Source organism: Acinonyx jubatus, chromosome A3, assembly GCF_027475565.1.
Source record: "Acinonyx jubatus isolate Ajub_Pintada_27869175 chromosome A3, VMU_Ajub_asm_v1.0, whole genome shotgun sequence".
In the NCBI taxonomy this organism is placed as follows: domain Eukaryota; kingdom Metazoa; phylum Chordata; class Mammalia; order Carnivora; family Felidae; genus Acinonyx; species Acinonyx jubatus.
In genome coordinates this window covers 119520889-119543100 of record NC_069388.1, presented here as the reverse complement: position 1 = coordinate 119543100, position 22212 = coordinate 119520889, and the positions used below count along the sequence as shown (strand labels likewise).

General features: G+C 52.3%; 1 protein-coding gene across 4 annotated transcripts in view; it reads left to right on the top strand.

Annotated features, from left to right (window-relative positions):
- KLHL29 (kelch like family member 29) overlaps positions 1-22212 on the top strand; it is a 309817-nt gene that overhangs the window by 154910 nt on the left and 132695 nt on the right. For 2 of the 4 annotated variants that reach the window (XM_027033274.2, XM_053201182.1), the window contains one exon: positions 9847-10176. The exons of 1 other annotated variant lie outside the window; for it this stretch is intronic. In XM_027033274.2, the coding sequence (XP_026889075.1) occupies positions 9892-10176 (285 nt within the window). In that variant the 5' untranslated portion in view covers positions 9847-9891. Of the gene's footprint in view, positions 1-9843; positions 10177-22212 lie in introns of all 4 variants that reach the window. One more of the 4 variants, XM_027033275.2, reaches the window with a different exon arrangement.

The following is a 22212-nucleotide window of genomic DNA, read 5'->3' as shown; positions in this document are numbered from 1 at the left end:
GAGCAATTCCGCAGCCATCAGATGCTACTTACTTGGGGAAATAAAAGCGTGGTGGAGTCTCTCCCAAGGAAGATAATATCCTGTCACAGTCAGTATGATCTGCCGGCCATGTGACGGCCGTTCCCTAATGTTTCCAAATAGACTTTTGAATAGACTCTTGTCTAGAAGAAAGCAAATTGCAAGAGCATTTTTGGCAGCCAAATAGAGAGAACGCATCAGTCTCTCTTCTTTGCAACTCTTGCTGCCGGGTCTGGCTCCAGGCACCGAGTGGGATTTATTCATCAGCTCGGGTCACTGATGAACACCATTTGCCGCGAAGAGAGATCTCGTTGAATTAGTCAATTCTGCAAGATTCGGAATAATCAGGCGTGCCTGCGAGACGGCAGAACGCCCGCTTGGAGAAGGGAGGTGACTGGGAAGTCCAGCTCCCAGTGGCGGAGTCGTGTGTCTGCAGGGCCGTGGGAAAGCAGGCTCCAGATTTTAGTGATTCCACCCTCCGCAGAGCCCCCAAGAACAAGGAGTCAGAGGAACAAAGATGGCTCCTGGTAATGATAACTCTGGCTAATCTCCCTCTAAACGATCAAACCATACCCACCCGCCATAGCAGCCTCATCGATCCTGATGTTTACGAGCCCCTAATTTACACACACCTCCCTTCTTCCCTCGGTTTATGCTGATATTATGTTGCCAACTGTCATTTCCAATATATTTTTTATTTTTCATTATCACCATTATAATGATTTACACCAGTAGCAATAGCACAAATGCCTAGTCAATTAGTCCCATGAGAAAAGTCTCTGAATCATGTGCGCCTCTTCAAAAAAAAATCACTACATCAAAACCCACAGCCAGATTTCTCAAAGCAAAGGTGCACATGGGAAGGGAGGGAAATGAGAGGCTTGTTCTTTTAATATTGTTCAGCTAAAACGGGCATTGGATCCCACCTTCCCAAGGCAGGGAGATTGCTTTTTACGTGAGAAATTGTGCCCAGAAAAGGAATCGGTGGCATTGTTCCTGAAACCTATCATCAGAAAAGCATTTTGAAACATTTGTCTTTTTAGGTCATGTATTAAGCCCTATAATTATGGAATATGGCTTTTCCCCAAAATACCTCTGCCCCCCAGCGCCTTCCGAGGACCGTGGTGCAGTAGTGAGCACTGCCGAGTTCAGGAGGCCTGGGTCCTAGGGCCGACTACGGGCCTGTTAAGAGGCAGATCAGGGATGCCTGGATGGTTGGCTCAGTTGGTTTAGCATCTGACTTCGGCTCTGGTCATGATCTCACGGTTCATGGGTTCGAGCCCCGCATCTGGCTCTGTGCTGACAGCTCAGAACCTGGAGCCTGCTTCGGATTCTGTGTCTTCCTCTCTCTCCTCTCTCTCTCTCTCTCTCTCAAAAATAAATACACGTTAAAAAAATAATAATTATAATAAAGAGGCAGATCTTAGGCCGGCACATCTCAAGCTGTCACCTGCAGCTGAGCACCCCCTCCCCAGGGGGGATACTGTCGAAAAGGCAGATTCCTACTCAGTAGTGCTGGGGTGGGGCCTGCAATTCTGTACCCCAGCAAGCACCTGGACAACGCTGCAGACCCACAGACCACGTCTGGGTTATGGGGCGTAAGCCACTATCCCAGCCCTCGTCTTCTCTTCTTTCTCCTCACTCATGAAATGCAGGCTCGGTGCATCCCTGCCACCGGGATATTGTGAGAAGTGAATGATGTGGTGGCTTTTGAAGCATCTAGTGAAGGGTGAGAGCAGTGACACTGTAAGGCCGTATAGTTGTTGCTGTGACCACTGCTGGACCTTTCGTGGAAGGGCCCCTCCCTGCCCTCCCCTGAGGCCAGTCCACCCCCGGGTCTCAGGTCTGCAGAGTTGTGTCCCCCTCAAAGCTCTGGATGGGCCAAGGCCTGGGAAATACAGGCAGGTGTAGCTGGCTGTGGCAAAAGCACGTGCCAGTCTTCCTTTAAAGATAAAGATGACACCCTAAAGCCCTCTGTTATGGAGATTGATGCCACCTGGGGAGAGGAAGCAGAGGTCAGAGGTCACTGCTTTGGCTTCTAATCTGAGCTGTCACATCCCTGACTCCTTCTCTCCACAACCGGGAGCGCCTGGTAAAGCCTGCTTGTGGGTCCAGACCTTGCAGCTCAAACAGGTCTTGGTGGAACCTGCCAGCTTAGGCTAAGCCAGAAGGCTGGGACGAGCCACTCCAGCCTGGAACCTGGGCTGGACAGTCTCCACACTTGCCCTACTGAGTGAATGACTGATGGTGGTGGCAGGAGGAGGGGGGTTCACGTGAAGACCCTCATGGCTGGGCAAGTCAAGACAGGAGGGAAAGGCCCCTTCAGAGCAGAAGGGGAAGGGTGACAGTAATGATTTCCCTGCCCACTGCGGCTTTGGTATTTTAAGAGAAAAAACAAACGATAAAACCGTACCTCAGGTCACTCTTCCTACAGAGGACCAGGGAGAGGCTGCTGTGAGCCTGTGAATGCTCCAGGCTTTCCTTAGCTTCTGAGCTGGTCCAGAAGACTTGGAACGGGGCTTGGACCCAGGTTGTCACCTCTGTGTGCACCCACTAGCTGCACATTTCATATCCACCTGGAGGTGCTGAACACCTGCACACCCCCGAGGAATACCTCCCCCTTAGGGGCAGGGCCAGGACCAGGGTGAGGTGAATGAGGTAAATGTGAGGAGGCCTCACTTCTGGGGCTGAACAAGTGCAAGGTGGACCCTGACAGAGCCTTCCTTGCATTTTTCACCCCAGGCACCTCTTCCCTCCACCCTCCGCACCTTTGTCTCCTGCGGTGTGTTCTGAACTAGAAAGAACTTGCCATGTTGGTCCAGGAGCCCAGCCTGTGCCCGGCCAGCCACATGGAGGATATGGAGGTGGCGGGGGTGGGGTGTGGCGAGGGGGTCCTGCCTTTAGGGAGCATGGCCTTGCAGGAGCAGCACTCACATGGGGGGCAGAACATGCCAGTCCATCACTGGGTCACAGGCCTGCCTCTGTGAGCTCCTAGAAGACAGGGCTGCTCAGAGAACGCCTGCAGCCTCAGCCAGAAGCAAGTCTTCTGAGTTAGTGGGGGCTCAGCAGGGATGGGGGTCAGTGGGAGTTGAAGCAACCCCAGGAAGCAGGGAAGCATTTTCCGAGGGGCACCCCAGCTCCCGCTAGCCTCTGTGCCAAGTCATGGCCAAACCAGCTTCTCTAGAAGCACCTGGAGTATTCCTTTGTGTTGCATTTGCCAAGATAGTGTTTCAGCTGCTATTTATTATTTTGCTTCAGAAGAAAGGCTAAAAGATGCAGAGAGGGAAAAGAAAATAAGAAAGATGGGCATGGCCTGTTCCAACCGACTTGGCAGCACGTCTCCCCCAAATGAGGCAATCATACATTTTCCAATCGGGCTGGACAGGCCGTGGCTCATTCCTCAGCTCCCTGTCTGGAGGCAGTGCGGGCTCCCCTACCTTCTGTGGATTAATCACGCCTTCAGGGCCCGCACAGCCGGCGCCCGCTGCTGCACGTGCCTTCCTGACATGAACCAGGGGAGGGTCATTAGCCACCTGTGATCCTGGCTACAGCATGTGCACACGGGCATGTCAATGTCTCCAGAGCACATCAGGGGCGTCCCTGATGTAGAGGGCCACCATCCTGATGCGTGTTCAGGGGTGCACAGTGTGCTTGTCCACGTGGCCAGCACCGTGGGCTCCTGGACAGTGGCCCCTGTGCCCCAGCCTGGCGTGGATAATGCTAACAATGATGGCACACGCAACTCTTAATTATTTACTCATGAATAATTCATGTTGAGGTGATCTGTGAGGCATGGCTACTGATCTGGGGCCCAGCAAGTATCCGGGAGACCAAAATACAGATGCAGCCTAGGCACTGGGGCTGAGCCTGGGTGTCGGCTGAGTCTCCTCCTCCAGGCCATCCTCAGGCCCCAGATGGCCCAGCCCTTCCATAAGCTTGGGCCTGAGCCCGTCATGGTACCCTGAGCTGCAGGGAGAAGGCTATCTGACCAGGCAGGCCTTGGGGTTCCTGATACAAGATCCCCAGGTCACAGTTATTCAGCTGAGGATGACCTTTCTCACCAAGTCTGTTCTCTCCCAGGGGTCCTGGGTGACAGAGCACCCTACCAGTTCCCATCCACCTAGCACGGGGGTCTCAGGGAGTCCATGGCCACGCGTTTCAGAGAGCAGACCACACACAACTTCATAGTTGACAGTCTCCTTTGTCTTCATCCTGGAAAACTGCCTCCTGTTGGCCTACCTTTTTCCACCCCGTAGCTTTAGGGTCTGATCATGGCCCAGTGATCAGGCTCTTTGCCTGGTGCAGAGGGCTCGCGGGGTTTAGGTTGGATTCTCTCTTGATGCTGGGGACAGTACAATTGTCCACCCCCACTTTCCAGAGGAACAACCTGAGGCATCCTTGAGTTCCCAGAGCTAGTTAGAGGTAGTGCTGGGGTTCAGATTCAGCTCTCTTGACCCCCTACTTGGCTTTCTTTCCACTGCCTGGGGACACAGGTCTGAGTCCTGGAGTGGTCACTGAGGGCTCTGGGCTTGCAGAGCAGACAGGACAGTCTCCAGAACTCAGAACAGGGCAGGGAGTATAGGCCCCCTTGCAGAGACACTCTGAAACCCAACAACTCAATGACCTGGAACAACTCAGGTTTCAGGATCTGAAACCTGACCAGGTGGCCAGAGAGGTGCCCGAACACCTGGGGCCTGGTCAGATCTCAGGATCTGACTGGAGCATAAGCAGAAGAGGGTTCAGCTCCATGGGGTTTCCAGAGCCTGAACTGAGCCTTAAACCAGGCACTTACTGGGGTGGAGCCCCTATCTCCTGGCAGGGAAGGATGCCTACGCTAGGTTCCATAGCCCCGGACCATTTCTTATGGGTCTCCAAAGTACTGATGAAAAAGGCTTTCATTTCACATCACCTTTCCTATCATCACAGAGGCAACCTAAGCACGTCACAGAAAATGTAAAAACAAAATAAACAACACCTAAAGCTTTGGATCCAATTCTTAGACAGTTTCCCCCAAGCAGATGACCCCTCCTTTTCAGAGGCTGCGCAACACTGAGAAAAGGGCAGTTGCGGTTCAGCGTAGAGGCTGGGCACATTTCAGATCTGGGAGTCGGGAGCACAGGAAGGGGTCCGGGGACAGGCAGCAGGCAAAGTTTCCGGAGCAGAGCTAGAAGTGCACCTGACACTCAGAGGCATGGCCGCTGCTCAGACTCCCCTCCGTCTCTCAGTAAAGGGCCCCGTGCCAGCCTCTACCAGCTCGCCAGCAGCCTGCCAGGAAAAGGTGCTCACCTTGACAGGGAAGCACTTGTGTGTGTTTTGTCTGTAATTGCTTGACCGGTCTCGTCTGAGACGCCCTGTCCGCGTGGGGCCCCCTCCTGCCCCAGCGAGCCCTTCCCCCTGCCTCCCCCACCACCACCCAGGGTGCACGTGTGGGCACACCGAACCTTTTTGACACGCTGGCTCTGTGCCCAGCAGGAATGACTAAAGTTGCCACCTCTGGAGCTGGCACTCTGCCGTCTCACCCAGGGTAAACTGTGCAACACATTTCTTTCATTCCGTTCGCAAGGGGAAATTAAATTGAGGAATGAAGTCTAACCCAAACCTGGCATGCAAAGACTTGACCTTTGTTTTGAATACACTTAATGAGGCTGAAACCAGACTGCGTGGCCTCCAGCTGCCTGAGTCTCCATTCGGAGCCTGGAAAAGATGGGCAGCGGGAGGAGGTGGGGGGAGGGGCGGGTGCTGGGACCACGAGTACAATGGAGCCACAGTGTCCTACAGCAGGTAGTCCCCGAGGCAGCGAGCTGGCTGGATCTACTGACCTCGGAGGTGTCCTTGGGCTTAAGGAGGCTCCACTGACCCGCTCCCAAGCATGCTCTGCCCACCTGTGGGCCCTTCCCCCTCTCCATCCTCACCAGCTGGAAGGAGATGATTTCCTTGACATTATGTGAGGTTGTATTGTTTTGTGGGAATGTAAGGGCTGTCTTAGTGGATCCGTCAGGCAAGGCTAGGCTTCGGTAACAAAATAACCTCGCCATCTCAGTGCCTTAACACAGTGAAGATGTGTGTCCCAATCTTTCCAAGTCCGAGGCTAGTGGGGCAATAGCTTCCACCAATAGCTGCATCTCTGAGGTTGCCAGAGCAGGTGAAGGGAACTGAGGTTAATATAAGATGCTCTTAGAGGACAGGGTCTGGAAATGTTCTCTATCACCTCCCCTCTCATTCTGTCTGCCTGAATTCAGACGTGGGATTCCCAACTTAACTGCAAGGGAGGCATGGGGGGGTCTTCCTGGGTGGTCGGAGAGAGGACACGGTGTGGTGAGCTTTGCAGTAGCATCTCTGCCACACTTATGATCCAACCTAGGAAAATCGTGGCCCTGAGGTGCTGATAATTAGGAAGAGCCTTGCAGGTGAATGTTAGGAAACAAGAGTCTAAGCTGTGGGGCCTGGCTAACCCTGGACATGCAGAGGTTCTGTTCTCCTTCTGAGCCATCCTCAGAGGCTTCAGGTCTGACTTACCCGGGAGATAGGACATTTCCTTACCCTGATACCTGCATGGAATTTCCAGTCAGAAGACTCAAGTTTTTTGTGTCTGAGCTTCTCACCTTCACACAAATGCATTCATCTCTTCTGGAAATATTAAGCGATTAAGAAAAAATAAGCATTTGTTTGTTCATTTAGCAAATGTGTACTGAATACCCTTCTATGCCAGACATTGTGTTAGGTGCAAGGATTACAAAGACAATAAACCTGGGACTGTTCTCAAGGTAGCAAATATACCACAGCCGTTGATGCTGGGAATGGGGTGGGCACCAGGTACCCGGGGTGGGGCTAGAAGAGGGCTTCTTGCCTGATCTGGAGGAGGTGGGTCAAGGCAGCCTCCTAGAAGAATCAGAGCCTGAACTGAGTCCCAACAGACATGTGGGGCTTGGCCATGGGAAGAGTGGGAATCCATCCCTGGCAAAGGAGCAACATTGACTTGGACCCCAAGCAGAGAGAGAGCTGATGCCTTCAGAAACCAGAAAGGTGTTTGGAATGGCGGGGCATTGCCTCTGAGGTGGGAAGGGTGAATGGTGACGCTGGAATCCTCAGGTGTCTCCTGGGCCATGCTGAGAGGTCTGGACGTTATTCTGAAGGATAGGATTTAAAGCGGCAGAGTAAAGTATGGTGATCAGATTTGTGCCTTAAAAAAACCACATGGGCAGTTGGGTGGAGAATGGGTAAGAAGGGCAAGACCAGAACAGGGACACTGGTGGAGATAATCTTTGTGAGTCGGGTGGTGGATGTGCAGAGGGAGAGGGGGCAGATTTGAGAAGCAGCGGGGGTCATAGAATCAAAGACCTCACTGTTGAACATGTGGATGGACGTGGGGAAACGGGGGTGGCTTTCCCTGGGAGAGGGAATCCCTGAGAATGAGTGGGCAGAAGAACAATGAGTTAATTCTGGGACCTACGGTGTTGAGGTGCCTGTGGGGCAACCATGTACTGGTATACTTCAGACTCTAGAATAGTAGTTATGTCACTTAGGACGGACAGGGAGCTGGAAATGTAGCCTTGAGGGTCATCAGGAAAGAGATGACAGTTGACGAGATTGTCCAGGGAGAGTGTGTAGGGTGGGACAAGATGTGGGGGAAATGGGGACCCCCAAGAATGAGCCGAGAAACAGGAGCTTGCCAAGGAGACTACTAAGGAATAGCAGAGACGTAAGAGGAAAACAAGGAGAGAGCATGATGATGCCTTGGAAGCCACAGAGAAGAGGTTTCTAGAAGGAGGGAGAGAGAGATCAGCCGTGCCAAATGTGAGAGGGGTCAAGAGAGACAAGGTGTGAGTGTCCCGTGGGATTGAACACACAGGTCACTCATGACCTCGGTGAGAACAACTCCCAAAGACTGGCCAGAGCAAAAGCCACATCAGAACAGGTCACAGTGTGGGCAGGAGGGAGAAAAGTGATCAGAGCTATTTAAACAACTCTCTTAAGAGTAGTCTGTGAGGGGGTGGTCAAAGGGGGATTCATTTTTATGAATCATTTTTTATTATGTAATATTGGATAGGTGAAACAGTAATGTGGTGGCAGCAGGTAAGCCATGAAGCATAAGGATAAAATAAACAATGAGCTCCATGTCCGTTTTAAGAGGTCACGGTCAGCTCTGCTTCGGTGTGCCCCTTGTGTCTGGCAGAGGGCATGGTGCCCAGGGAGGGCACAGTGGCTGCCAGGGGCCCCCAACCACCCAAGCAGAACAAAGGTAGCAGGTCACAAGGGTTGGGCTGGGGCTCTGGCTCTGAGGCACTAGAAGCTGGCAACTAGACCTGCTGTGCAAAGACCACAGTAGAGTCAGGTACAAATTTCTAAAATAGGGCAGCCAGTCCATCCACTAGCCAGTCACTCCAGAGCCCCCCACCATGACCCAGCTGGATTTGCAGGATAGGAAAATGAGCCAGGAGCTCTCCCTGACCCCCAGGAGCTCACACGCCAGACAGGAAGTGGTTGCAGAGCAGGCCAAACCACACCTGAGCAGTGACCGGAGCTGAGGATGTGATGCGCAAGGCAGACACCTGCCCTCCCCAGGCCGCCACCTGTGCCCTGACTCTGCCGTCACCTCTCCCCTCTGCCTCAGCCTTGCTGCCACCTCTCCAGCCAAGTCAGCCTCCCCCGTATCTTTCCATCCTTGGTGACTGAGGGTGACAGCGGGTCTGGGCCGGTCAAGGAACCAGGCAACTCACTGTAATTCTGAGCAAAACCCAGTTCTCACACCACAGGGGGCCCTGCAAGCATCCCCGGGTGTCTAGGTCTCCATGACAACACTGAGGGCCTGCCGTTCAGATAGCCACGAAAGTCGCCGGGGGGGGGGGGGGGGGGGGGATGTCTGCTTCACAGGGAGCACTGGGGTCTCTAGTGCCAGCAACTAAATCATAGGGTTATAAAGAACTCTGAACACCCAGGGGCTTCACCCCTTTCTAGACTAGAGCCCTACATGGAGCCACAGTCCGAAGGCCAGAGATCCTGGCCACCTTCTCCCTTCCTCTGACCTCAAGGGAGTCACTTATTCTCAACCAGCTCCCTGATTCATACACTGGGGATGAGCCATGCCCGGCTGGCTCACGGGCTCCAGGGAGGATAATATGAGGTTTATGGAAAGGGCCTTGTCCACTATGAAGTGAGCCTGCAGGTGTGGCCGCTCTCCCGTCATAGGGTTGGGGGAAGCGTGGCCTGCCTGAGGAGTCCACGGGACCTTGTTTTCATGGTGGGGATGGTGGGATAAAATCCCAACCATAATTCAGATGAGCACACGCACGTTGCTCTGGGGGAGTATGACACTGCAGAACAAAAAGCATTTCTCTAAATTTTGTGTTAATGCTTATTTATTTTTGAGAGAGAGAGAAAGAAAGAGAGTGAGCAAGAGCAGGGTAGAGAGAGAGGGAGACACAGAATCTGAAGCAGGCTCCAGGCTCCGAGCTGTCAGCGCAGAACCTGACACGGGGCTCAAACCCACGAACCACGAGATCATGACCATGAGATCATGATCATGATCGGACGCTCAACCATCTGAGCCACCCGGGTGCCCCTGAATCAAAAAGCATTACTCTAAACTGACACTGGGTTCAAATCTTGTCTACTACACTTTTGCCACGTGATCCTGGACAAATCCTTTGTTCCCCCCTCTGTGACGTGGGGCTAGCGATCCATGCATTGTGGGCTTGCTATGAATAGGAAATGAGCTGTCGTTGGAAAACCCTTTTTTGCGCACAGAGCAGGCGCTTCCTCGATGCTGATGGCGTCCCGGCCGGGCTGCTGTGTGACTAAACTGCCCTCCTCTCCGCTCTGTGCCAGCAGGTCCGGCCTCTGTTCCCCTGTGAGGAGCAGCCACGGCCCAGCAAGATGTCCCGGCACCACAGCCGCTTCGAACGAGATTACCGCGTGGGCTGGGACCGCCGAGAGTGGAGCGCCAACGGTACTCATGGGACCACCAGCATCTGCAGCGCCACCGCGGGGGCCAGTGGCGGCTCAGCCAGTAGCCTCAGCGCCCGGCCCGGCCTCTTGCCGCTGCCCGTGGTGCCGTCCCGGCTGCCCACGCCCGCCACCGCCCCAGCTCCCTGCACTACCGGCAGCGGTGAGGCCATCACCAGCCTCGTGGCCAGCTCTGCCTCCGCCGTCACCACCAAGGTAAGCCCGGCGTCCCCTCCGAGCAGGAGCCGAGCAGAGGGTCGTGGCTTCCCCTGAAGGTCTGTGCACCAGTCACCACCTTCTCCAGGGCATTGGCGTCCCTGGGGCTGGGCCGGCCGACGGTTCAAGTGAAAGCTCGCATGATTTTGTTTGCCGTAAAGTCTCTCTCTGTGACTAACTTGTAAGACAAGCAGGTGCTGAGGCCATTTGTTGTCTTATGCCACGTTGACAAAGTGCTTTTTAATTTGTGTAGGGACAGCGAACTCCAAGTTGGCAATAAAGATTCCCTAAATAGGTGACTTTAGACCATGCAAGTCCCCCCGCTCCGGGGGCACCGGTGACTTAGGTTTGCAAGAAGGTAGTCACTAGCAGTAAGGCATAAACAGTCATAAATCTACTACTTGGTAACTACTCTGCTGAGAATTCTCCTGTCCACCGTGCCTTCCAAGCCTCAGATAACCCCGTGGATCGCTACTTCTGTCCCCACCTGGTGGTTGGGGATACGGAGATACACCAAGTCTGTGAGAGCTGGTCCGAGGCTGGACCTTCGTTGGGGCCCAGGCCTTGGGCCCCAGCAGTCAGCTTCAGGGGCATCATCTCCAGGCCATTCCCTCTCTTCTGGAGATGGCTCCAGCCTTGGGAATGACCGCAGAAACCAGGCTGCATTACTGACTGAGATACTGAAATGAAAATGTCACCAAGTCTCATGCCTGGCTTCAGGCTGAGCTGGTCCCCCTCACGCTGCTCAGAGCCCCTCAGGTGCCAGGACCTTCCAGGGACCAGGACCCGCACCGGTAGCAGGAAGCCTGTTTATGGCCATCCTGCTTCCTCGGAGAATCAGGGGCTCTGCAGGCCGCCTTTGCCTCAGCCAGCCATTCACAGCCGCCTCCCAGGAGCCAGCGCGTGCGTGCGTGCGTGCGTACGTGTGTGTGTGTGTGTGTGTCTAGTGTTTTCTTCCCTGCTTTCATAAAAGTTGCGGGAGAAGTTAAAGGCGGGGGAGGCCCGGCGCAGCCATTGTGAGGTGGCCGTGGCGTTGGAAAGCTGCACTCCAGGTGTGCTGTGCCTTTGTCTCTGTGATTTTCAAAACTCCCTTTCAGCCCTGCTTCCCATTAATAACTGAGCGCTGCCGGCCCAGAGCCCAGCGGAGGCCCGAGACAATGGAGCTATTGGAGGCCAGCTCAGAGCACACTGACATCTTGCTGCAGTGCCTTATTGATTTTATTTTCCTGTTATGAAAACACCTCCCCACTGAGATGGGGAGGGAAGGAATGTTGGACGCAGGAGAGGAGATGGAGAGTTATTTGAGCATGACGCCCCCAGACCAGCCAAACGCATTCGTCCCCTGGGCACCAGCCCCCAGAACTTCCCCAATGCAGCGACCTCTGCCCAGTGGAGCCAGTCGGCTGCCCCGCCAGCCACATCTGGCGGCCACTCAGAAGGCCAGCTGTTGGCCATGTGGACAATGGCAGCTTCTGGAGCTGACCGCTGGGGGCTCTGGGTCGGGAGAGAGAAGCTGGACCTGGGAGCCCGCTTGACGATCTCTGCCCTCTCTGGATGGAGGCCTTTTTATGGGTGCTGTCAGGCTGCACCAGAGGCAGGGGGTTGGCCCTCCAGGCAAGGGAGCTGGAGGGGACTCAGTGGTGAGGGCCTCTCACACAGGGCTGCCCCGCCCACACAGCTCCTGCTTTGCTCCCGAACAGCTTGATATTCACCATCCCTGACTGGCAGGGCCCCCAACCACAGCACGTGGGAGGAGAGGAACCCAGCCTCTGATGGAAAACAGCAACTGGGGGAGCTGGGGAGCATTGCATTGATAGGGGAGGGGGCCAAAAGTTCCTGCCCGTGGGACAGCCGGCTCCTTGGCACATGTCCCCTCCGTTACCATCTCCAGCCCTGCTCCAGACCTGCAAGGGCTTGTCCAGTCAAACAAAGGTACCTGCCTACATCCGGGACTTTTCAAGCTGCTCAGGAGAATGGGGTGTGCAGCAGAAATGGAAGACAGCAGCCAGTGGCAGCTTCTATCCAGAACGCTGTCACTGAATTTGGGCCATGGCGGTGCCTCTCTGCCATCTGGCCAAGCTGCTACCCGCCCCCCCAGACGCCCGTCTCCCTGCCTATTTGTCTAACCCCATGCCAGCACCACATCAACTGACAGGCAGGCCCAAACTGGGGTATCTGTGGTTTCCCTGGTCAGCAAGCTGCATCTTTACTGAGTAGCCAAGGGCTAGCACTTGCCCTCGGCAAACACATAGGTCAGGATATGACAAGTCTGTGGCCTGGACACTGTGACTGAGTGACCCGAGAATGTCTCTCCCATTGAGGTTATTGGCGGAGACAGCTTAGTGTTGTGGATAAAGACAGACTGGGGAGCCAGGGTGCCCAGGTTTGAATTCTGCCCTATCTCTTGTTAGCTGAGCAACCCTGAACGAGTTACTTAACTTCTCTGTGCCTTGCTCCTATAAAATGGGAACAGGTAGTGTTACCTGCCTGCCAGAGTTGTGAAGATCGTGTGAGTTAAAATACATATAAAGTGCTCAGAACAGAGCCGAGTGGTACATGGTAAGTCTTGTATAGGGGTTGTTACCACAGCCGCCATTGTCACTATCACCCAGGTAAAGCCTAGGGGACAAGGACATGCCCCTGGAAGGAAGAGGGATCATTTCTAACCTCACCAAGAGAAAAAAGTAGGTCTTCAGTTAAGAAACAGGAGGTAGGCCCCACACAGGCGGGGAAAGCACCTTGTGTTTCTGAGTGGTTACCGTTCACACTAATCTGTGACGTGGAGGCATGACATGACCAAGGGGACATGGCAGCAAGAAGAGCTAGAGGGAGGACATCTAGTGGGCCCCAAACTAACCCTGAAGCCGGCATTGCCCGGTAAGCCTGACAGTGGAGTGAAGGGATTTTAAAGCTTTTTCAGCCATGGGACCCCTTCCTCCAAGGAAAGCCCGGTGTGTACCCAGGGCCAAGACCCTACTCTGGTGGAAGGTGGCTGAGGGAGGGGGCTGCGTGGAAGCCAGGCGCAGCGCCCTGTGTTCCTGCTGCCCTGGAGTGTGGTGATGGCTGCTTGAACATACCGGCATGCCTTCCTCAGTGAAGGGTCTGGCACCACGAGCGGGCCAGGGTCACACCCAAGGACTCAGGGAAAGGCCCCCAAGGTGACTCTCAGGGACAAGTGTCAGTGCTGCCAGGCCTTAGCGTCCCCCCAGGCTGGGCATGGAGCAGGTGTCACATCTCTCTGGGGGCTGTGGGCCACCACCGGCATCCGATGCCATCGCCACCGATGCAGAGACGGCCTGTCCCCTCTCTTGCCCCTAGTCCCGTGGGCCTGCTCACCCTCTCACTCTCAGTGCTAGGACTGCATCTTCCAGGCCATGGGGGGACCGTCCCAGCTCCCCAGGGTAGGGACAGCTAGCTGTGTGCCCTGGGGCTGGTTAGTGAGGTGATGACAATTCTTTCTGTCACCTCTGCCTTAGGCCTGAGTTGAGTTTTATGTTTCTTCGTTTTTCTGTGGCCTGAGGATTTCTAGCTGGTCTTTGATGAAAGGCCGGTTGGACAAGCACATATTCCGGGCCATTGAGGTAGGGGAGGGCATGACCAAATGACACGCACACAGACACACACACACACACACACACACACACACACACACACGCCCGCAAGTCCCCAGAGCCTCAGAGGAACGTAGTGACCGTGCCCTCCGGCCTCTCTATTTTGCCTGTCAGAAGAATGAGGCTCAGAGAAAACAAGACTTGCCAAGGGCCCCCAGTGAGTGAGAAATGGACCACCTGGGCTGTCTCCTTTCCCCAGGCCGCCTGGCACAGCGCGTTCTCCATGGTAACCGTTACTGTGGCATTGTTACAGTAACTTTTCCCATCCCTCCATCCACCTCCTCGACAGCAGATACCAATGTGCAAGAAAATGGGCATATTTACTTTTGGGTTAGGTAGGAAAATTTAGCCCGAAGATTTTGTCGACTCTCCATCGTACAGCTAGTGAGGGCTTCAAGCTGTCGAACCATGGCAGAACTGGGTTTGAATCTGACCTCTGCCTCTCAGGAGATGAGTATGTCTCTGAACCTCAGTTTCTTTGTCTATAAAACGGGAACAATCATAGGATCTTCCTCGCAAAGATGGTGTGGGGATTGGTTAAGTCATTTTGAAAAGCTAAATCAGAGATTGGGTCAGACAAGTATCCGTCCTATTCGGGTAAACCCGGCTCCCGGGCAGTTGGTGCTGGCAGGACCCTCTCTGGACCGTCCCCTCCCCCTGACTGTGGCGGCATGAGGTCACCGAGAGCTTGGACAGCCCTGTTCCTGGCCCACCGCTGCCACTCTGGACTGCAGGGCAGTCAAGCCCCCTGCGGCGGGGGCGGGAAGGCGGAGCTGAGAAGCTGGACCATGACTCCCGGGCCAGGCCTGTTCGTGGGGCAGAAAGGAAACCCCACTGTCCTGCAGTTGCTGCTGCATGAAATTTAAATTATTCTCAGCAAACCTGCCTGACAGATGAAACAGAAAAGGGACGGCTTCATAAAATGCAATTTCGTTCTTGAAAGAACGGACCTTGCAGAATCCTGGCTGATGCCTGTGAAATGTGTTGGGGGCTTTTTTTCCTTGTGGTCAGGAGCACTCGTGCTGAAACATTCCCATCGTTCCGTGGAGCTAAGCCCTTGAAAATAAATCTGGGCTGGGAAGAGAGAGACTTAGCCTGTGTCAGAGGCCTGAGGAAAACCGAAAGGGGCCGTGAGGTCTGTAGGCTCCATCCTCTGAGCGCCAAACACCCAGATTTTTTACATTTATGAGCCACCACTTTTAGGGTGGATATATGTCATCAGAGAGACAGCCCCGGCAACAGCGTCTTCCTCGTACCCTCTAAACTCTCTGGAGAGATGCCCTGCGTGGGGGAGATGATCTGGGATTTCTGTGGGGAATCATGTGAATGACCTCAAAGTCCTGCTTGGCGGGCCCCTCCCCTCGTGTGGCTCCGGTGTCCACAAATGGATAAGGACGCTTTTGCACAGTTACAGAATGAGAAGCAGACCACCCTCTACTCTTGTATTCACACTGGTTGGGAGAATCCCTCCAGTCCCCTTTGTGGTGAATTTCCAGACTGTGCGTGATTTTATCCAGAAGCCTGTTCTTGCTCCGTGAATGAGAATTTGTGATTTCCCTTGTGATAAATTATCAGGCACTGATCACGCGTCGTGAGGCAGCTTGTGCATGTTCGTGCCGAGCTGATGGGTTTTGCCTGCACTTTGAGGTGCCGCCACGGTTTGGATTGTATCTTCATTGACTTCAAACCCATCTGTCAGTCATGAAATGTCTACAGTTGAAAAATGCCCTGATTTCCAAAGCATCCATTTCAAAACCTACAGTCCAGGGAGGGCGGACCGGAGTGGCTTGAACTCAAATTTGTGACTAAAGGGGCAAAAAAGAAGGGAGAACACTCTGCATTCTTCCGCATATGTAAGGGGTAAACCACCTAGGTTAGCTTTTGCTACAGAACAATCATTCAAAAACTTGGTGGCTTAAACCTTCACAGTTCTGTGAGCTGGCTGTCCGTTCTGGTCTGGGCCGACTCTCTCATTTGTATGCGGTCAGCTGCAGGTTGGCTCAGGGCGACTGGTCGGGGTTGGCCTCACCCACACATCTGTGCTTCGCAGCCTGTCAGCCAGGGAGTCTCAGTCCCCCTCCGTGTGGCCTGCCATCCTCTATCCAGCTAGCTGGGGCTTGTCCACGTGGTAGACTCAGGCTTCCAAGAGCAGCAAGGGGGCAAGACTCCGTGCATGCGGGCTTTTGTAAGCTCTGCTTGAGGCACGTTTGCTGAAATCCCGCTAGCTCAAGAAGTCTCACGGCCAAGCCAGATTCCAGGAGTGGGCAGAGAGACCCTGGCTCTCGATAGCACTGCATTGCAAAGGGGCAGACATGCAAGGATGGGAAGCATTTGTGGTCATTTCTGCAACATACCTCCAGGCTTTCCAGCACACTTGCTTAAAGCCACGGCTCACATGCCTTAGGCAGAAAGGACAGGTCAATCTGTTACTCTCCTCTACATGGCCTGGTGCAGGAAATCAATATGGGACCTGCATAACGTAAGCACACTGGGGCTACACACATCCCATCCACACCAAGAGCTGCCTAGTGAGGTCTGAAAGAAGGGCCCAACAAGGACTGTGTCGCCAGAGAGAAGGAGGGGCAGCTGGCCGCCAGGGAACCTCACAGGGTGCATTTACCTTAAGAATCCATGGCTGGCCGGGACTTGGCCCTCGCGTGATCCCGTCACTGCCCCTAAGTTGGTGGGACTGGGGCACAGCCGTTCCCAGGATATTCTCACGGATAGAGGCTGACCTGTGACTAAGAATGTTAAAAAACCACCCCAAGGAGACCACCTTCATGGGTTTTGACCAGTGAATTTCTCCCTGTGAGAATCCGCATGGGAAACAGATTCTCAACAGAAGACTTTCTAACGAACCTGAAATCAGGAAAGGGAGCCAGTTATGTGGTGCAAATGTTCAGGAGCCGAAAATTGGACAGCCCCACGGCTCTTTCTCCCTAATAGGCTAAATCCCATGCAATTTCCCAAAAAGCCCTTGGAAAGGCCTCTTCTTAAATTAAATTAGGTTTTCTGCGAACAGCGTCATTCAAGACGAACATAAATCTACTTCTTATTCACTTTTAATGGTTTTCCCTGTTTTACTTAATTACTCATGTTGCAATTAAACATTTTTTTTCATAGCAAAAGGACAGCATTTTAGCTACATTATGGGTTAAATAGGCTTTGGAGAACTAGCCTGGGAGTCTCATCACCGTTTATAACATTGTTTTTTATAGGGAAAGTATGTTCCAAAATCTAAACAGCCAAATTACAAATGAACTTTCAGAACCCAACCCATTTGTTAACTGGGAACTGTCTGCAATGCTAAAAATAACTCGGGGAAATAAACATAAAAAGGAGAGCTCAACACCCCTTGGTATCATTTCTTCCCCATCAGCATCTGAAGCTCTCGTTCAATTTCAGGCAGGAGGATTTTCTCCAAACCCAGACTGACCCTGTCCCCATGTTACTCACTTCCATGACACAGGCCACCAAATTGGCTTGAGCCCTCCCAAAGCATAATGCCATCGAGAAGAGTCACTGCAAGGTCCCCGCAGAGCTAAACTGATGTAACGTGACAGATTATCAATCAGTTTCAGTGCCCCGTTCGCTGCCCTGAAATGAAGGCTCAGGAGAACTCTGTGCTTCTCTGGCTACCGTCTCCACTAGTCATGTTCATTTGCATCCTGAATTTGCCTCTGTAGAACCCGTAGGCAAGAAACCTCATTTTCCTCTGGAAAATAAGGGCCCTACGCACTCAGCAGAGCATCAGCATACATTCAGAGGCTGCTGGCACATGTATTGACGGGGTGGGAGCTCTGTGGTCCCAGGCTCCTCTCTCCTGCCTCTTACTGGAGATGGATGAACACATCGGACCCTCTGGCACCACGAGAGAAGTCCTTGGGGCCGGACAAGGTGCACACTAATAGCAGAGGGCCAGTGGTCAGCACCTCCCTGCCTGGACTTAAACTCCTGGCTGCTGGCTGCCATGGTCCCTTAAGGAAAACACTCTTTAGTACCCACATGGGGTTCTCATTAGATATACTTCTTTTTTTTTTTTACATTTATGATTTGTTCTTTATTTTATTTATTTATTTTTATTTTATTTGTTTAATTTACATCCAACTTAGCATATAGTGCAACAATGATTTCAGGAGTAGATTCCTTAACGTCTCTTACCCATTTAGCCCCTTCCCCCTCTCACCACCCCTCCAGTAACCCTCTGTTCTCCATATTTAAGAGTCTCTTATGTTTTGCCCACCTCCCTGTTTTTATATTATTTTTGCTTCCCTTCCCTTGTGTTCTAACTGTTCTGTTTCTTAAATTTCTCATATGAGTGAAATCATATGACATTTGTCTTCCTCTATTTCACTTAGCCTAATACCCTCCAGTCCCATCTACATGGTTGCAAATGACAGGATTTCTTCCTTTTTGATTGCTGACTAATACTCCATTGTGTGTGTGTGTGTATATATATGTAAATATGTGTATATATATATGTATATACACACCACATCTTCTTTATCCATTCGTCCATTGTTGGACATTTGGGCTCTTTCCATACTTTGGCTATCATCAATAGTGCTGCTATAAACATTGGGGTGCATGTGCCCCTTTGAAACAGCACACCTGTATCCCTTGGGTAAATACCTAGTAGTGCAATTGCTGGGTTGCAGAGTAGTTCTATTTTCAATTTTTTGAGGAACCTCCATACAGTTTTCCAGAGTGGCTGCAGCAGTTTGCATTCCCACCAGCAGTGCAAAAGAAACCCTCTTTCTCCACATCCTCGCCAATATCTGTTGTTGCCTGAGTTGTTAATGTTAGCCATTCTGACAGGTGTGAGGTGGTATCTCCTTGTGGTTTTGATTTGTATTTCCCTGATGATGAGTGATGTTGAGCATTTTTTCATGTGTCAGTTAGCCATCTGGATGTCTTCTTCGGAGAAGTGTCATTAGACCTACTTTTGAGCCAAGGCATTTTGGTTAAGCTTGCTGTCCCTACCCCCTACTCCTATCCTCTTTCACCCTTAGAAGCCACAAGGGCTTCCCCATAGGCCACTCCTTGGGCTGTCAGAAAGCAAGTCTCCTCACCTGCCCAGACAGAGCAGTGGTGCTAGAGGGAGTCCCTCACACCTGGAGTGGGGAGGAATCAAAGCCCAAGGGACTCCCCATGGCCAAGAGGCTGGTCTTGAGGAACCGAGGAGAGTTGAAAGGATCCCAATCATTCATCCTTTTGGAGTTGACCTCTTTATTTTAAAAACCCGGATTTAAATGACTGAGGGTAAGCTGAAATAGAAGGACAGACTCATGAGGCCAGCTTCATGGACAGCCATCCTAGGCCAGTCTGCTTCCAGCTGGCTGTCAGGTGTAGACCAGGGGACTCCCATGCTGAGGCCTCTGTCTCTAGTCAAGAGAAGATTTACCCAGCTCTGCCCGGTGCACCGGGCCCCAGCTCTAACTCTTCTGTGATCCTCTTTGCGATTCTAGAACAGCATCTGCCTTGAGGTTACCTTGGGGGAGCTCCTCCGGCAGCACAGAAAGCTTCTGAACACAGGGTAGCCTTTTTCTAGGTTAAAAGAAACCCAACTCCACACCACAGTGGCACTGAACATGATTTCAGACTCTTGACCTGCTACTTAAAGAATTCCTTCATCAGGTTAGAAGTGACCCTAAGGCTGGAAGGTAGGGTAGAGGGAGAGGAATAAGGAGGTAGAAAGGCCAAGCCTGCAAGTGAACGGGTAGCTGTCATCGTGCCAGCGCAGGACGTGGAGAACCTCGCCAGGCCTGTCAGAACGACCTTCGAGGTCTGTAAGGGTGTTGCTGGCTGTCTACCTGATGTCCATTTTCTTTCCCTCTTCCTTCCTACCAGAACCTCAGTTCTGGTCAGATATCTACCACCTCTCATGCTTTGGGGAAATTGAACCCTAGGCCCTACTGGAATTGTGACGGTTCTAAGCCAGGTGTTGGTGATCCCCTTCCCCCTGGTCATCATGGGTTTAGGAAGGGTCATGTGACCCACTTATAGCCATGGAACATGAGAGTAATACTGTCCAGAGGCTTTGGGGAAAGTTTTTTTTCCTTCTAAAGAAGAGTCACAAGAAGAAGGCCATCTTTCTTCCTCTCTATTGCCATATCTGGACATGATGCCTTGAACCATCATGCTACAGACCTGAGGATGAAACCAACATGGTATAGAAATAGAATAGACAGAATAGAAAAACATAAGAGAATTCCAGATATATGGAACCAGAGCCCTAATGTTGCATTGCTGTCTGCCTCTGGGCTTCTTGATATGTGAGCTAATACATTTCACAGTTGAATAAAATTTAAACAAAGCACAACTGCCTCCATTGCACGGATGGCTCCCTGATGACAGCATGGGTGCCTTCATCCGTCTCCCAGACCTCACCTGGCACATTGACTTGCCAAAAACAGCTGCAGTGACCTTTGTGAGTGCCCTCTACCTGTTATTCATTCATTTCAGCACTCCCTGCTATCTACAGGGGTTCTGCTACCCATTGCTTCCCTAAATGCCAACACCGTGACATAGACTGCTATCGCCCCTCTCCTGTGTTTTCGTGGGGCCATGTTTCCGGCTGAGGGAAATCCACCAACACACTGAGTGCCTGAACCATGGGTCACTTGAGATTCACCCCTGCCACCTACTTCAGCCACAATTCCCAGACATGTAAAGAATTCTCGTGCCCCGGGGCCTTTGCACTTGCCACTCACTCTTGCCCACCCAGAAAACACTCCTGTTCATCCAACAAGTGACAGCCCAAATGTTGCCACCTCTGGATGGAAAAACAATTGCTGTTATTTCTCGTGTTCCCCTAACACTTCTGTTTATGTCCTTATGTGATGCCTAAACTATATGTACTTATTCACTTATGCATTTGTATCTTTATTAGGCAGTGAACTCCATAGAATAGGCTTCATATGATGCCCAGCATATAGAGGTTCTCAGTAAGTGTGTAAGGACAGAATAAATGAATTTTGCATATAATTCTTTACTCATTTATTTAGCCCCTATTGCTGGGGTCGACGGAGGATGAATGCCTTTGACATCTCTACCAAGGGGCGGATCAGCGTTCAAACAATGAGTCATTTCTGTGGATGCCCATGATGCGGATGATGAAGACAGGACCCGCATGAGCCAGAAGGAAGCCTTCATGGGCTTGTGGATGGGACCAGATAATGAAGCCTGGATGGCAGGACAGATTTAACATATCAAGGCCTTTGCCCTGAGTCCTGTGCCCCTTCCCATGTCTCCCTAAGTGTTTGGTCTTACAGGATCACAAATATTAGCATGTATTCAGCATTAGTACTTTTTCTCCATTGATTAGTATTTTCTTGGGACTCGTTACCATTCGCCTGTAATTCTCAGCAGCTTTTTACCTTTGGTTATTTCATTTAAGGTGCTCGCAGAGTAATTATTTTCTTCCAGGCACTCTTCTCACCACCTTCCCAACCTTAACTTGTAAAGTCCTCGGAGGTAGCTGCTGTTACCACCATTAGAGTTGAGAAAGAAAGGCTGAGGGAATTGGCCGAGCTCACTCAGCAGGCTGGGCCGCATCCCTCCCTGGGCAGTCTAGCTACAGAGCCGGACACGGAGCTCCAGATGGGCCTCGCCCAGAACCACGCTCGGTGAGATTTGTTGAATGAGCAGCTTGCTGAACATCTTGCGGTGTTCACCACATCTCCTGAAAAGATAGCTGCAGGCTCCCCACTGGAACAGTTTTGTTCAGCAATCTGAAACAACCACCAATGCTAAGACCAAAGCACGTGTGGGATTTCATGGCCCAGCCCCAAACCTCCTAGAGGCCCGGCCACAGTTCTGTTCATTTAATTCTCTCTGGTCAGCTGACCTTTCCTTGCCATCCAAGCCATGTGTGCGGTCAGACTCTGCTCAGCTTCAGGACATTGGGGATGGTTGAGCCTTGAGGCCAAGGCCTCTTTCTCAGGGTTTCTTGTTTTGGTCTGGGACACAGTACACGGCTGCTGTCTACTTTAGCTTTGTTTTGGCTGCTTCCAGGCTACTTTGGCTTGTTCCGTTCCAGGAGGGCATTCTAGGCCGTCACAACTGCCCACAGGTATGACCCTGGTGGGCTTGGGGCAAGACCCAAGTAAAAGGGGTCAGCTCCTTCATCTTGGTAGATTTCCACCTGGGCTGGGGAATGGGGATACCGGAGAATCGTGGGCTGACCCCTGACGTCAGACGGGCTTGAAGCAGCCATGACTTGTCCCTGTCTTCTCTGTGACCTCAGCACTGCTCTAGGGGAACAGAGAGGAGAATGAAAACGCGACTATTTATTATGGGTTTCATTACTAGCAGGGGCAGGCTGGGGTCAAGAGACCGGGGTCAAGGCCCGTGTCCACACGTCACTGTCTGGGTGACCTCAACGCGGGCACTCAAGGTTTCGAGATGCACTTCCCTTACCTGT